Source organism: Alligator mississippiensis, chromosome 13 (assembly GCF_030867095.1).
Source record: "Alligator mississippiensis isolate rAllMis1 chromosome 13, rAllMis1, whole genome shotgun sequence".
Taxonomy (NCBI): Eukaryota; Metazoa; Chordata; order Crocodylia; family Alligatoridae; genus Alligator; species Alligator mississippiensis.
In genome coordinates, this window is record NC_081836.1 from 9,640,864 (window position 1) to 9,656,155 (window position 15,292).

General features: G+C 55.5%; 1 protein-coding gene and 1 long non-coding RNA gene across 9 annotated transcripts in view; one reads left to right on the forward strand and one right to left on the reverse strand.

Annotated features, from left to right (window-relative positions):
• SAMD11 (sterile alpha motif domain containing 11) overlaps nucleotides 1-15,292 on the reverse strand; it is a 155,754-nt gene that overhangs the window by 18,077 nt on the left and 122,385 nt on the right. For all 8 annotated transcript variants that reach the window (XM_019493848.2, XM_019493849.2, XM_014610394.3 and 5 more), the window contains 3 exons: nucleotides 12,722-12,869; nucleotides 776-891; nucleotides 130-208 (listed from right to left, as the gene is read on the reverse strand). In XM_019493848.2, coding sequence (XP_019349393.1) covers nucleotides 130-208; nucleotides 776-891; nucleotides 12,722-12,869 — 343 coding nt within the window. The remainder of the gene's footprint in view (nucleotides 1-129; nucleotides 209-775; nucleotides 892-12,721; nucleotides 12,870-15,292) is intronic.
• Nucleotides 12,960-15,082, forward strand: LOC109284709 (uncharacterized). Its single transcript, XR_002092268.2, has 2 exons — nucleotides 12,960-13,673; nucleotides 14,263-15,082. It is a non-coding gene; the product is annotated as an uncharacterized LOC109284709 (long non-coding RNA).

A 15,292-nucleotide genomic window follows, 5' to 3' on the forward strand; every position in this document is an offset into this window, starting at 1 on the left:
GGTAGTGGGCTGCAAAGCCTTTTGTCCCAGCTGACACACCCAGGTGCTGGGATCACCCCATATGGACAGTGCCCAGTACAAGGACAAGGGAAGGAGGGGCAGGAAGCTGGCAAGGACCGTGCTCCTTACCTGGCGAGGTTCTGCTTCCGCAGCATCTCCTGCTGCCGTGCAAACATCTCCGCTTGGGCTGGCTGCAGGAACCCGTAACCTGGGGAAATTGCACAGGGTTATTATTGCCCACGTCTCTGTTCTGGGGAACACAAACTCAGGGAGCAGCCTGGCTGGGCCGACTTGACCCCACTGCCCAGACTGGCTTCCTCTCCTGGAGCACACCTGGCTGCAAGACACACAGCAGGAAGCAGGGGCCTGACCCTGCCCACTCCCCTCTGACTAGGCCAGCAGTGCTGGAGGTGCAGTACGTGCTTCCTACCGGGACCCAGCAGCAGAGAATCTCCTCCTATGCAGTGAGGAGACATGGGGTAAGCTGCCCCCCACTGCTCCCATGCACCACCTGGGAAGGGCCAATGGCAGAAGGTGCCCCAGGCTGAGCTGCAAGAGTCCTCGCCCAAGGGCCTGCATCGTCCCTGGGGGAACAGGGCCAGTGAGGCTGGCCGGGAGCCCCTGCCAGCCGCACCTTGCTGGGGTGATGCTAAAACCTGGCGAAGTAGAAACCAAATGAAAGCAGGAGTAAAAACCACTAGACCAGTGTTCATCTCTGAGGCCAGACCCCCCAGCCTTTTCCCACAGCTGTGCACACCATCACCCAGGCACTCACCTGGTGTCTGGCACAGAGCCGAAGGCACCCCCAGGAAGGGGGGTCTCAAGTGAGGCCCCAGCGCAATGTGGGGTGCATTCTGGGGGGACAGCAGAGGTGGCGGGTGAGACATCTCCCTAGGGAACGGGAAGAGACGTTCTCCGTTAGGCTTCTCTGGTGCTGCGTGCAGTGCGAGCCCGGCTCGGGAGGCGCTGCCCACTCAGCAGGGCGCTCCCCTCCCATAACTGCTCCCCCTCATCTGCTAGGGCCCGAGCAGGACTGAGCACCTTGTGGGGAGGCTGTGGTTTCCCTCAGTGGCCTGTGGATCCCCAAGGACATTATTGAATGGAGCAGACCAGACCCAAGAGCCTCTGCTCAGGCCACAACTGGGCTCTCCTCCATGGGTACAGGTGCTCCGGTAGAGGTCCACCAGGCAGACATGCCAAGGAGCAGGACCAAGCTAGCTGTGCCAGGGACCAAGTAGGGGTAGCCTCCTGGGTCCCCTTGGGCTGGCTCTCATGAGGGACGTACCGTGACCACCCCGCAATCCCCCCACCCAGAACTTCATGCCCTTGGCCCACGACCCTTGCAGGACCTGGCCCCCGCACAATGACCCAAGCACCTCTGGCCCCTGCTCGAGACACTCCACCACTCCTGGGATGGGGCCGTGGCTCTGAGCAGCTTGAAAGAGCCCCATCTCACCACTTGTTATAGCAGGGCCCCAGCTCATGCATGGGGAGCCCGAAGGCTTGTTGCCTTTGTAGCTGCCTTGGTTGGATTTAGTCCTTTGTCTTTAACAAGTCTTGCCAGCAAAGACAGGGGGACAAGATGCAGTGCAGATAGAAAGCTGTCCCCAGTAGACAAGTCAGAGCCCTGCTCCCCACCCCAGTACCCACTCCTGACTGGCCCTTTAGCTGGAACATGCACTGGGCCCCTGGCAGTCCAGGGTGGGGAAGAGGGGCACAGGCCAGTGCTGAGCTAGGACCTGCCTTTCCACTTCAGCAAGCCCAGGTTTAAACCTTGCCTGCGTGAAGAGTGAAAAGCCATGTCATAGTCGGAAGGGCTGGCGAGAGGGCAGCTTCTCAATGCAGACCTGGGCAATTCCACAGCAGCCAGGCCAGACCACGGCCCTGGCGGGGCTGTCTCCTGCCTGGAGACAAGAGAGCAAGGCAGGTCAGCGCTGCAAAGGGATGGCGGAGCTGGGGGTCAGTGGGGAGAGGTCTCAGTGGGGCTGTAGCAAGGGTCTGACACCTGGAAGGGCACCACCTCTGCTCCTGACTCCAGCTAATGCTAGCTGGGGTGGAAGGGAGGTGAAAGGGGCAAGAAAGGGTGGGGGTGAATGCTGGGGAAGCCGGTAGGTACACGCTGCCTGCAGAGGAGGGAAGAGAAGAGACAGGAAGCAGAGAGAAGCCGAGGTCTCTTCCATTAGTCAAATCGGCCCTGGGAGCCTGCAAGCAAATCTCAGCTTTCCGGCTGCACGTCTCTTAATTCCCTTTGATGGCCACTTATAACATTATTACCTTCACCGGAGCATCTAGAGGCGACGCCAAGCGCTGTGCCGTTTATTTTCATTTTACAACATCTTCCTATAAAAAGTGCTTCAGGAAGGGCTTGGGGGAGCGGGAAGCACGTGAGAGAGGTGTGTGTGCATGTGCATAAGGGGGGGGGGGAAGGGGCTTTCTTGCCCTGGGCAGCCCCCCAAACCGCCCCTACCCAGTACAGCAGGGGATGAGCTCTCACTCCAGATCACTCCAATGCAGCTGATGATAATCTTTTGGGATCTTTGTGCAACTCCCCCCATCAAGATTTCCAACACGCTGCCAAGGAAAAGGCCCCCTCTCCTCTGCGCAGATCTTCCTTGCATGGCTTGCTCCCCGCTCTGGGTACAAGTCAGTGCAAACACTGCTACAACGCACACGCACACAGACCCATGACACTGCATCGACTGAAATTCCCACCTAATGAGCCTCCGTGCCTGTGCCCATCTGACTGTCGCTGCCTCCCCCACGCTGTCTGTCTGTCTCTGTTCTCCGGCTCTGCAGCCCCTTTCTGCCTGTCTCTCCTTTCCTCCTCCTTCCTCCCCTAGCTCTCCTCTAAACTAATTGCGCAGCTCGCTGTGTCTGGAGGAGAGCCACAGATCGATCCGTCGCTGTTGAAATGTTAATGCTAATCGTATCACCGCTCCGCCAGCGCCTCGCACTTCAGTGGCAGCTCCAATTAATCTCAGGTAACGCAGCGCGTGACCTTCGGCTCAGAGCCGGGGCAGCAGCCAAGCGATGCTTATGTAATTACACCATGAAGTGTGTAATCACCTGCCCTAATCCCCGAGGCCTCACAATTAGCTGAGGCCTCGGTCGCTGGGCTGCCAAGTGCTTTGCCACCCCGGACAGCCCGCAGATGAATAACGGACAATTAAAGCAGCATGACGGGGGCTAGGAGGTGTCCGTTCGATCGTAATTAGCTGTAATCATGGGGAGACAAGCCTGGCAGACGTGCTGTTCGTTTTATAAGAAGCAATTTAGGAAATCAAGTAGCTTTTAACCCTTCCATGGCCAGGCCTCCCTGCCTCCCACGTATGCGGCCTGACCGAGAGGCGCTGGCTCGCGTGGAGCCCAGGTGCCTCCAGACTTGGGGTACAGAGATGGTTGGTGCTGGGGGAGGCTGAGCCCGATGAGAAGCACGGCTGTGCACGGCAAAATAGGCCATCCACCTCGTTATCAGAGCCCATCCTTTTCCTTTAATGTCAGATTATGGTGGGGGGCAGCTTTAATCCTAAAGGGCCTTTCCTCAGACCATCCCTTCAGCACCTCTCAGCTCAGCCTTGCCACTCCAGAAGCCATACCGCAGATCCCTACTTCCCCGTGAGCTGACCAAGGTAAGAAAGGGGTGGAGGCAGCAGGGAGCTCTCCCTGGGGACCCTGGAGATGCTGCTGTTGGATTCTGGCAAGGCACCAAGACCAAGGTATATCATACTTCTTGTGCCCACCCCTACCACTCAGCGGTACCCAGAGAGGGGCAGCCAGGCAGCGTGAATGTGGCCCCTGGTGCTGTGAAGCAAGACTAGGACGTGACAGTGGATGCTTGGGAGGGTGAGCCCTTTGCAGTACAGTCAAAGTCACTTAAAATGCCCTGGGCTGACACAGGCACCCCCTCACCGCACAACCAGCAGCACAAGTCATTTGCTGTCTGCCACCGGTATTGAGGTGGAGCGCCGCTTAAACCGCATTAAGGGCCGGTTGGTGCAGACGCAGCCTGCGCGCAGCTGCTCGCACCTTGTTATGCCTCGTTACAGAGCAATTACCGTGCCATTCTCCAGGCCAGCAGACTCAATTAATCAATCGTTCAGTGGCTCATACCAGCCTTGGAATTGACAGCTGCTAATCACGCCTGCTGCTGCAGCCCGAAAGCTGGCGCTGAGGCCGTTGAGAGGGACGGCGACGTTTAACTGTGCTCTGGGCACCGTGGACCAATAGTCACCTAAGCTTAAATGCTGCTTGGACTGTACAGTGCTTGCAAAGATGCCCAGGCAAAGGGCTCCAAGCACTAGGTGTGCTGGACAGAAAGCAGTGGTCATCGCATTTCCTGCAGACTCCAATCCCGCAGGCGGTCTCCGAGCTGTGCCGTGGCAGGGAGGCCCTCAGTCGACAAGGCTGGCACATTTGTGGGGCACATAGGCTGCAGGGGTCAAATCCCCAGCTCAGTGTTAGTGTGCGATTCACTCACAAAGTCCAGAAATGCTCTTTGGAGCAGAAGCCAGAACCAGTATCTCCACTCACGCAGAGAATCAGGTTCCCTCCGTCTCGGGGTTTTCCCCCCGGTGAAACGACAGCAGCAGAAAATGAGCAATAGTCACCCATGCTCCAGCTCAGCACTTGGTCAGGCTGCTCTCCTGAAAGATGAGGGGACGTGGGGGTGAACCCTGCAGGCACATGAAGACAAGCATGTGTGGCTTCCCGGGTCATCGGTGGGTGCTCTCCCATCCAGACTGCTGCACAAAGGTGGGCTCTCATCTCCGGAGTCCAACAGCTCTTTAGTGCCTGCACGGTGCAGCAGCTTCGAGGGGAGGGTTTGAGACAGCTCTGTCCTGAGAGCCCATTTGCCTCAGTGGTTGGGCACCCACTCCGCAAGCAAACAGACTGGAAGGAGCACTGACCCTGGCTCTCCCAGCTCACAGAGAAGTGCACTGACCTGGGCTGCCGGCTCATTTAGCTTATACAGTGCTCCTCCTTGAACAGCCACCTGTGACTTGGCGGCTTGGGTTGCATCTCAGCTGTGAAAGCTCTGGGGCTGCGGTCCAGCATGGGTCCCTGGTGACTGTGCCCACTCGCAGAGGGGGATTTTCTCCCTGGCCTCTCGCAGGGCAGCTTCACAGTAACAAAACTTCAAGAGGCAGGAGCTATCCGCCTCCCAGAGGCTGCAAGGCATCCAACTGGCCTTACTGAAAGGGGACACCGCCAGCCAAGGTGGGGATGGGAGCACACAGCTCCCGTTTCCCAGCCAAGCACACAAGCCACCACAATACCAAGGCAACTCAACAGCAGCCCTGCTTTTCCCAGCCACTTGGATCTTCCCTTCCTGACTGCACAGTGGCCAAAGCATGGTTTGTTTGCTTGGGGGGACAACCCACCCACCCAGCCCCTGGCCAAGCAGCTTGGAGCTGAGATTCAACCAGCTCTGGCTGAGCAAAAGCCTCAACAGCCCTGGGGTTTGCTATTTGCTTGCAGGGGGTGAGGCCCTGAGTTCAAATCACTTTTTGGAGCAAAGATGGGCCTGCCCTACCCTCCCTAGTCCTCATCTTACTGAGAGGGACCCTCTGACTAGATGGGCCATCTCTTCTCCTGCAGGAGAGCCGGGGCAGCTAGTCAAACTCACAGCCTCTGCAGTTCCAGGCATGTAACAACCCATAGAGATATCATGAGGTTTACTGCTCTGTATCTGAAGCTGTTCAATTTTTTGCAAGGCCCAGAAAAAGTAACCCAAGTCTTTTCTACCCTTTGGATCTGGTAGACTGCTCTCATCCACCAGCCCACACGTGCCCCACGATAAGCCTGCCTAGCCCAGTGGCTGGAGAGGTCACCTGCCCAGGGTGCAGAAAGACAGGGGTCCGCATCTCTTCTCCGCCTGCTTTGTTTTTTGAGAGACGAACCCTCATCTCCACTGCCCTTCCACTGTCTAGAGCCACTCCTTGTTCAAGACAAACTTTCCACCGCCCATAAAAAGGCTATGTTGTTTTTAGAGCTCCCATTTTGACTTCTGCATTCAAATTCAAAGCCTTGGGTTGAATCCCGAAGTGCCTCTCAAGTCAAAGTCGGCCACGTACTCGGGTAAAACTTCCACTGGAGGAAGGACGGGATCTACAGAAAGAGAATCCAACCCCGGCCAGTGCTATTCTAACATCTGGTCCCTGCATCTTTCTCCACTTTTCAGTGAAAAAAAAAAAAAGTATTATATATGTATTTTCTCTATACATGTGCCAGCTGGAGGCTGGCGTGTAGGGTAGTAGGGGATTTGCACCGCACGCTGCTAAATTTGATATGTCCTTTAACAGGAGACAAATGGTTCACAAGGCTTTAAAAGTATTGACTTTTCTTTAACAATAAGCGCTAATGGCCTTCAAATAATCAATATTTAAAGTCATTATGGGGTTACACATTATACTGTTAAAAGCAAGCATTTCATTTTAACCCCATCCTGTCCTCCTACGCACAGGCTAGGTGCTCTCCACGCGCTGCCAGCCCGGAAAGCAGCCGGCGAGCAGCTCTGTGGAAGGTGCCCGAGCTGCGCGAACTAAGAGAGCTGGGAAATGCAGATTGAAAGCGGCAAGGCATGGAAATAAATTTAGAAAGGATGAGAGGAAGGGGGAGAAATGCCCGAGAGCTCCGCTTTATTCTGCTTTTGTTTCTGATGGGAAGAGACATGTTAAACCTGAGGTAATGGGCAATTGGCTCCCAGGTCTTGGCTGGTTTGCCAGCCACAGACACTTTCTGTGTCAGGCAGGGAAGCTAAATCAAACACCCAGGCTTTTTGAAGACTGTAGCTGGGGTCCCTGGGAACAAGGGGGCTTGTGCCTGCTAGGTGACAGCCCCACGTACTGGGATGCTAGAAGTGCACCTTGGGAGAGAGGGGCCTGTCCATGCTGGGGATTTGACCTGGTATTGAAACAGGTTCGGTCAAACCAGGTCAGCCCTGGCTAGAGCCACAGCTCTGGCCAGCTGTGGACCTGGCATGGATTTGAGAAGACGGCTCCTTGGCATAGACGAGCCTAGAGAGAGATGAACGCCGAGTTCATGGGAGAAAGGCCGGCCCCCGCAAATTGGGGAGAAGCAAGCAAAGACGACAGCGGGTGTGCAGAAAGGCCTAATGGACAGAGGGTCTGCAACGCCAGAGAGAAAAGGAAGATCTCCGAGATACTGTAGGGTGGACGTGGGTGCTGAGAGAAGCCAAGCCCTGCCCCGAAACCCTGGCTGAGTTTTTGAGACAAAACTATCACCTGCACGGACAATTTTCTTGGAGGAAAGATGGATTGGGCCAAAGCATACATCAGCTATGTGCAAACCATGCTTCTACGACCCGGGTAACTAATGCTCTAACCCCCCTCTCCTCCCAAAGTCCCGGGGACCCAAACATGAGTCTTCCAGCAGACAGGGATTGTCACTGCCCTTCATGCAGAAAGTGCCCGTGCTCTGTGATAAATGCAGGCCAAGGAGTTGTGTCCATAAGTCTCCTATGCCGTGAGGTGTCTGTAATCGCTGGACAAGGTCTCTCCCAGGGGAAAGGCTTGCAATGGGTTTGATGATGCTGTCACCATGGCTGGGAGAAGCCATCGCACCCCGTGCAACTCCCTCCCTACCCGATCCACTGAGACTCCTCCTTATGGGGAAAAAGTCCTATATCCTCTGTGCTCAGTTCTATACTATCCATGTGTGTTCACACACAAGTGTTGGCTAAGCCAGCTGCTTTTGCCAAGCTCAGCAGCCGTTCTGTGAGTCAGCCAGCCTCGTGCAAACCTGTGCAATGCATTTCCTATACAGGGTATAAATGTTTTTCCATAAGGGAGACAGAGAGTCACGTCCCCTTTCCACTCTGCCTCCGCGATCACCACGGGCCAAGTTTCTACAGTCCACCCCCCAAATGGAAAATAATACAAGGCTGATGTGGCTAGGCGGAGCAGTGGATGGAAGCGCTGTCCCCTTGGAAGCTCTCGGGCACGGAGGGGTCTGCCCGAGACAGAGTCTGGGTTGAAGAGCAGCCACTTCTGTTCAGCTGGAGGTCTTCTTTGTGAATAGTGGCAGGGGCTGCAAGACACCCCAAAGACGTACATATTGCTAGGAAACCAGGAGTCCCAATGTCTCCCTGATAAAAATAAGCAAGTTCCCCCCAAAACTCAGGAGCTAAGAGCCCAAACGTTGCTTCAGCTCTCGGCGGAGCACAGCATTTTGGAGGTGGGTGGCGTTCGGGACTGGAGCAGCTACACGGATACTTGGCACTCACAGACCTCCTTTCCTCTGGCAAGCCTTTTGGTAACATAAAACCAACCTGTCCTTGCAGATGGGGGCACCCCAGAATCTGGGGCTGGGCACAGTTTGCACTTCATGGATGTGAATCATGGACTAAACCGCAGCCCCAAAACCAAACACTGCAGCCTGGAAAAGTCTGCAGCTTGAGTCTATTTCTACAAATACACCCAGTACGGGATCCTGTTTTATTAGCCCGCTTTGACAGATGGGGAAGCTGGAGAAAAGAAGTGAAGTGTCTCGTACCCAGCTACATTGAGGGTCTGGCTTTCATTTCTAAAATAGCTTGTGTGCTATGCGGGCATGTCTGTCCCTCTGCCTGGCTGTTCTTGTGGCTCCCCTGCACAAGGGGTGAATGCTTCTGGGCTCCAGGCATATTCCAGAGTTGCACATGCACTTAGTGTCAGAGCCAGACTCCGGGCTCCTGTCCTGCATCAGATCACTAGACTCGAAACTCTCTTTCTGCGCAGTGAATATAACCCCTGAGAGCAACGGAGAGCGGGCCCTACCCATCTTCCTGAGCATTCACCCGTTCAGGAGTATTCTCTCCCAACACCCCTGGAAATTAAATATATATTTATAATCTTTCCCAACAGGATGCAAAGGACTCAGCAGTGCTGCTCTGCAAAAAAAAAAAAAAAAAAAAAATGTAGCACCACCTTGATAAATAAACCGGGGTTGTCCCCCCCTACCCCCTGCCTGCCCAGAGCTAATGGCTGAATTGTTGAGTGGCTAATTATTCTTGCCAGCGGAGCTGCTGCACTCCTTAACTGACCTGATCCCCACAGGAAGCTGAAATGGAGTTTTAACACCATGCCAAGCAGCTTGCGTCTCCTCGCATCATGCGTTATTACCTCTGCTCCCAGGAAAGGGGACGCTATAAATCTACCTGCCATTTGCCCCGGGTGCGCCGGCTCCTTCCACCTCTGGCACCTACCTGAGCCTTTGAAACCTCCCACACCCTCCGCAGGGAAGGTGCACAAAGGCAGCTTTGATTTCCCTTGTTGACAAAGGCCACAGCAGTCAAATACAAAATGCAGGGCCAAGACCAACAGCGAGGGCACAGCAGAAAGGAAATGAACCCTCCGAGCTTTCTGCCACTGTGCCGTCTTCTCCTGGCATGCCCACGGCCCTCAACGGTGCCACAATAAAGCAGTAGGAACAGCAGCTCCCAAGGGCCTTCTGAATTGGGAGCCGAGTACTGCACAGTGACCCTTAGTGACACTCAAATGGTTAAGGGCCCCTGGGGAGAAATAACGATCACGGGAACTGATGTCAAGCCGGCTTGACAAGTCCTGACCGCGGGGCATAGCTGTAGCTGCCTGTTTCCCAGCAGGACCCTCGCAGTCATCCCTCAGCAGCGCTAGCAATGAATCATTGCACCTGAGAGCACTGCCAAGCAGGTAAGCCACACGCAGCGTGCCCGCGCCCTCCTCCCACGAGCAGATGGTGACAGAAATGCACTCAGTAAGGTAGGCCATGCTTTGGCACACAGGAAAGGGGGCAAAGACGTGCCCAGTCTGGCTAAGCCAATGGTGTGAGTATATCACAACCTGTCCAAAAGTTCCCCGGGTTGTGACTGTACCCAGACACGTACCCCAAGATCCAGGACAAAAAGCCAATGGCATTTTATGAGCCATATTCTCTCCCTGACCACGCAAACCTCCTTACTTAAATGAGGCTGCAGGGTCTACAGCCATGGGAAGGAAACAGTCCTGCTGCTTTACTGTCATCAGCTCAGACAAATGATGGGCTTAGTACCTACCATGCCACTATGCAGGTAATTAGTCCGTTGCAGGTGGGCACAGAAATTCGTGTTCTTTGCAATAAAACCCTACACTGCTTTTCAGCCTGAGGACACCAACGCCCTTCACAGGCATTGCACTTACAGATACAAAAATGCTAAGTGACTGGTTCCAGATCCCACAGCAGGCTAGCGATGCAGCCAGGTGTCCTACTGCCGCCTTTAGCCTTCACTTCTTTCCAGGACAGAAGCCCCAGTCAGAGAAACCCCACCATCTAAGGTGCGTCCCAGGTTTGCCCCTCGAAGTGCTCCCCCCAGCCCCACCATCTCCCTCCCCACACTCCCATAAGTGCTTTCTCAGCCAGGCCTCCGGCTGCCCTGGCAGCCCTCCAGGCCACACAGAGCTGGAGGAGTTTTCCTGCAGACGAGCTGCACTGAAACTTGCCTATCTCTGCATTCCTGACAGGTCTGTCTACAGCGCACACCGACTGTATTGGATTTTATGGGATGGGTTAGCCAAAGTGCAGCCCGGAGAAGAAAGCCTTACCAGGTCCGCCCACCCCCTGCACGCCGCAGAGCTACCGGGCAGATGGAGGGCTGGAGTGGATCCCCGTGGCTCTGGACGGAAAGAAACACGCTTGCATGCAGGGGAATCATTATTCCAGCTTCCTTCCCCGCCACCCCCAACAAACAATAAAGAGCTGGTGCAGTCTAAGGGAGAGAAGCACTCCCGACCCATTTTAGGATCCCAAAGGATTTCAGCCCCCACATCAGCCCATCTCACGCCTCTTCAACCTCCTTGCCAGAAACAAAGGCAGCTTTAATTTAAATTTCACTTGGAACTTTTTTGGCTTCTAAGCCAGAGCAAGACAAATGAGCTGGGATTCTTCGGGAGGGGGGAAAGCCAGGTTTCCAGCAGCCTGGCCTGAGCAAAGGGGGAAGCCTCCAACTCTCTTCCATCAGAAAACATTCCTTCTCACTCTCTTTCATCCCAGCAGCAGCTCCCCGTGGCTGTTTTCTAGGGCAGCTCTGCAAGTCTACCCCAGACAGGCTCCACAGCCCGTGCCAGACGGACAGGTTGGACGACAGTGCCCACTCCCGGAGTCCGAGGCAGGGTGGGAGCGTTACCAACAGCTTGCGAAGCCCAAACCCGGATCTGAAATGCACACGTGTCCAAGCGCGGAGTAGCCCATTCACACGTGGCCCGTACACCCGACCCGTGCGAGCACGGGACAGAACACAAGTCTGTGCTTTTGGGCATGCCTGAACACAATAGCGCAGGCACAGAAAATATTTACACGTGCACCCTTTCCCCATGGGGCAATGCAGCCACACTCGCACCCCGCCCCCTCCTTTGCACACTTGCAGAGACATGCAAGCATGATGCTTCGCATACAACCCCCACGAACATGTCAACCACCTGCACGGCTAGCGACACACGAGGGACAAACGCACGTGCCGTCCCATGCAGGTGCATATGCAGCAGTGCAATGCCATGCACTTGAGGCCAAAAAAGCCCACTGACACTCATGCCCTCCAGGCCTTGGAACAGTGGGGAAAATACCCCAGTCACCCTCCCCGGTCACCCTCCACTCCCTGCCACTGTGACAGGGGGTGGTGGGCGAGATGGGCCACGGGCCTGACCTGAGCCGTGGAAGCTCTTCTCTTCTCGGCCCACAGCCAAGTGCGCAGGAGGGCGCGGTGCAGCTGGCACCAGGCACCTCGGCAGGTGTCATTCAATACCCCACCACCATTAATACCCCACCACCAACGCCCATTTAACACTCCATAGTTAACATCCCACCATTAATACCCCATTAACACTCCACAATGAATACTCACAACTAATACCCCATTAACACATCACTTAATAGCCCAGGGTTAACACCCCATTAATACCCCATTAACACTCCACTGTTAATACCCCCACTGCTGATGCCCATTTAACACCCCCCATTAATGCCCCACCATTAACACTCTGCTATTTATGCTCACAATGAATACCCCATTAACAATCCAGTTAACACCCCACCGTTAACACCCCATTAACACTCCACTGTTAATACCCCCACCATTGATGCCCATTTGACACTCCATAGTTAACACCCGCCATCAATACCCCATTAACACCCCGCCATCAATGCTCACAATTAATACCCCCACGGTTAATACCATTAATACCCATCAACACGCCACTGTGAATCCCCCCACGTTGGTGCCCATTTAACACCCCACCGTTAACACCCACAGTGAATACCCCATTAACAATCCAGTTAATAGCCCACTGTTAACACCCCACCATTAATACCCCCACCACTAATGCCCATTTAACACTCCAGTTAACACCCCACCATTAATGCCCCATTAACACCCCACCATTAATACCCATTTAACACTCCAGTTAGCACCCCACCATTAAGGCCCCATTAACACCCCCCCATTAACACTGCCGTTAACGCTCACAATTAATACCCCATTAACAATCCCGTTAATAGCCCACTGGCAACACCCCCACATCGATGCCCATTTGACAGACACTCCATAGGTAACACCCTCCATCAATGCCCCATTAACACCCCACCATTAATGAATGCCCGCCCCATTAGCACTGCAGCCCCCGCGCAGGCGCAGCCCGCCACGCGGCCGCGGACACGCGGGAAGGGGCGGGGCGGGGCGGGGCCCGGGGGGCGGGGCCGGGGGCGGTCCTACCTGTCGGGGAAGTGGGAGTCGCGGTGCTGGGGCAGCCCCTGCTTCCTGCGCTGGCTGGACGAGCCGCCGGCCGCCGGCATGTGCGCCTCCATGGCGCCGGGGTTGCGCGCCGCCGCCGCCGCCGCCTCTTGCCGCGCGCGCAGCAGATCTGCGGGGAGAGCAGCGATGAGCCCGGCCCGGCCCGGCCCGGCCCGCGCAGCCCCCGCCCCGCCCCGCCCCGCCCCTCCCCTCCCCGCTCCTCCTCCCGCCAGCCCTCCCCGCCGCCGGCGCGCTCAGGGTCTCTCGCTGCATTTGCCCGGGGGGGGGGGGGGTTGCTCGTGGCCCTGCAGACAACCCTCACCGCGGGCACCTCCGCGCGGCCACGCTTGTGTCGGCCCCGGACCCCCCCCCCCCGGGACCAGTCCCTGCTAAAAGGGCTGCCCAAAGGAGCCTCGGCTCGCACTCAGTCTGCCCAGCCTGCGAAATGGGAACAGTGCATTCCTCCCTGCCTGGAAAAGGACTTGGCGAGGGGTTGCTCCAAGGAGGGAGGGATGCCGGGGAAGCACCGCCCTTTGCGTGTTGTTGGAGTTGATGCTTTTATTCTCCAGAGAAAAGAGAGTGAGCAGGGAGGACCGGTGAAAAAGCTAGAGACAGACAAACTACGAGAAGCTTTGCAGAGCGCGCCCGTGGCTTGCAGATAACCGCCACCTCCGTGCCTCGCTCTGCCCTCTGTGCAGAGCCTGCCTCGGCCCCAAACTCCTGCCCGCCCGCCTCCGTGGCACCTCGCACCTGCATGCTCACCCCTGCCTGACTGTGAACCATCTGCACAACACACTGGAAACACGCCCAGGTGCAGGAAACCCCCTCTGCACCTTCACCCCGGGCTGCTCGGTGCCAAAGGAAGCTGAGACCAAGAAGAAAACTAGTGTGTTTTCACAAATGCACAGGGCTTGCACACCTGTGTCAGAGCAGAGTAAGTCCATCGCTCACAGCAGTCAAGTGCATTGATGCGCAAGCCCCTTCGCGGAGCCAGCTGGGGGCCATTATTAGTGCTGTGACCGAACTGCGGTTTGACAAGTCACTTCCTCTCTCCGTATCTCAGCTTCCCTGTTTGTCAAAACAGGAATTAAGACCGATTTTTCCCTTTCTAAACACTTGGGGATCCAGAGCTACACAGCAAAGTAAGGCAATTGTCCCCATTTGACTGGTGGGAAAACAAAGCCTTGCCCACATGCTTGGCATGGATGTGGTACAGCTGGGAACAGGCTCTTTGCTCCCAGCGCTGCATCTCAGCCAGACTAGGTAATGCACAGCACGTGCCCATGCGAAGATCTATCCCTCCAAATCCATATCCAGATACGTGTCCGTGTGTGAATAATATGCCCCTATCTCCCTGCATGAGAGCCTGCCCAGGCTCTGGGAATATGCGATGCTCATGTGCTAGGCTAGCGAGGGGATGCTGGAAGGTCGCGTCTAGAAACTCTTGGAAGCAAAAGGGCCGGACCTCTTTGTCTGACCACAGTTCAGTATCCAAAATCTTTTCGTTGTTGTTTCCCGTTCAGTATCGTCGAAGACCATGCAGCAGCAATGGTGGCACGGGCTTGCAGAACAAGTTCCAAAGACATCCAACGCCGGGTAAGGCAAGCTGTGCACGGGCAGCTGGCACTACATTACAGTAGAGGTCCTCCATCTGCCTGGTTGATGGCTCTCCTCCCGACACCAACAGCAAATGCCCATCCTCCTCCTTTTTATGGAACGTGGCACATCTCTGCACCTCTCACGCCAACCCCTAGCCTGTCCCAGAAGCCTCTCCTATCATGGCTCGCCAGGCTGGTAACTTCACAGAAAGTCTCAAAGGCAAACTGAGTCATGGGTGACCCTGCAAGACAAGCTTCTGGGTTCGCGACTGGCACTTTTAACAAAGGGACATGACTGGGAATGTGGGAATTACCAGACTGGACCAGTTGGGCAACTCCTCTCTCCCAGTACCCTGCCTCTGGATGCCACCACCTACTGGAGAAGGTGCAAGAACCCCCCTGGCGGCCAGTGAGGGCATTTTCTGTCCTAGGGCAAGTGTCTCGCTAGCTCTGGGCGCTGCCTGAGCAGTCTGATCCCTGCTATTTTATTTTCCACCCTATGGAATGTCACTGGGCGCGTTCCTTTCCCCCCACCCAAAATGCCTGATGCATCCTATTGAACGGACCCCGTGAGTTTGTGGGGGGATGGAGCTGAGCCCCTCGGGGGGGGGGAGAGCAGGTTGGGGTGGAAAAGCTTGAACAGCCACTGCCTGTGCTGCAGATAAACAGGACTTCAGCCCCCGCGGGCTGCGCTAGCAGCATTCACGTACAGGCACACTCATTAAAAAAAAAAAAAAAAAAAAGAGGGAACAAACATTAAAATGATCTATATTTTTAAACTGCAAAGGCATGTAAGAGAAAGCGGAACAACAAGACCCATCAGATCACATAAAAAGCCTGGAGAATTCACCGAGCCGGGGACCGTGCACCTCCGATGTTTATAAATTAATTATCTGAAAAACCCAGGTCACTCCTTATTGCCACAGCGCCTGTAATTTAGAAGTCTGGCGCACGG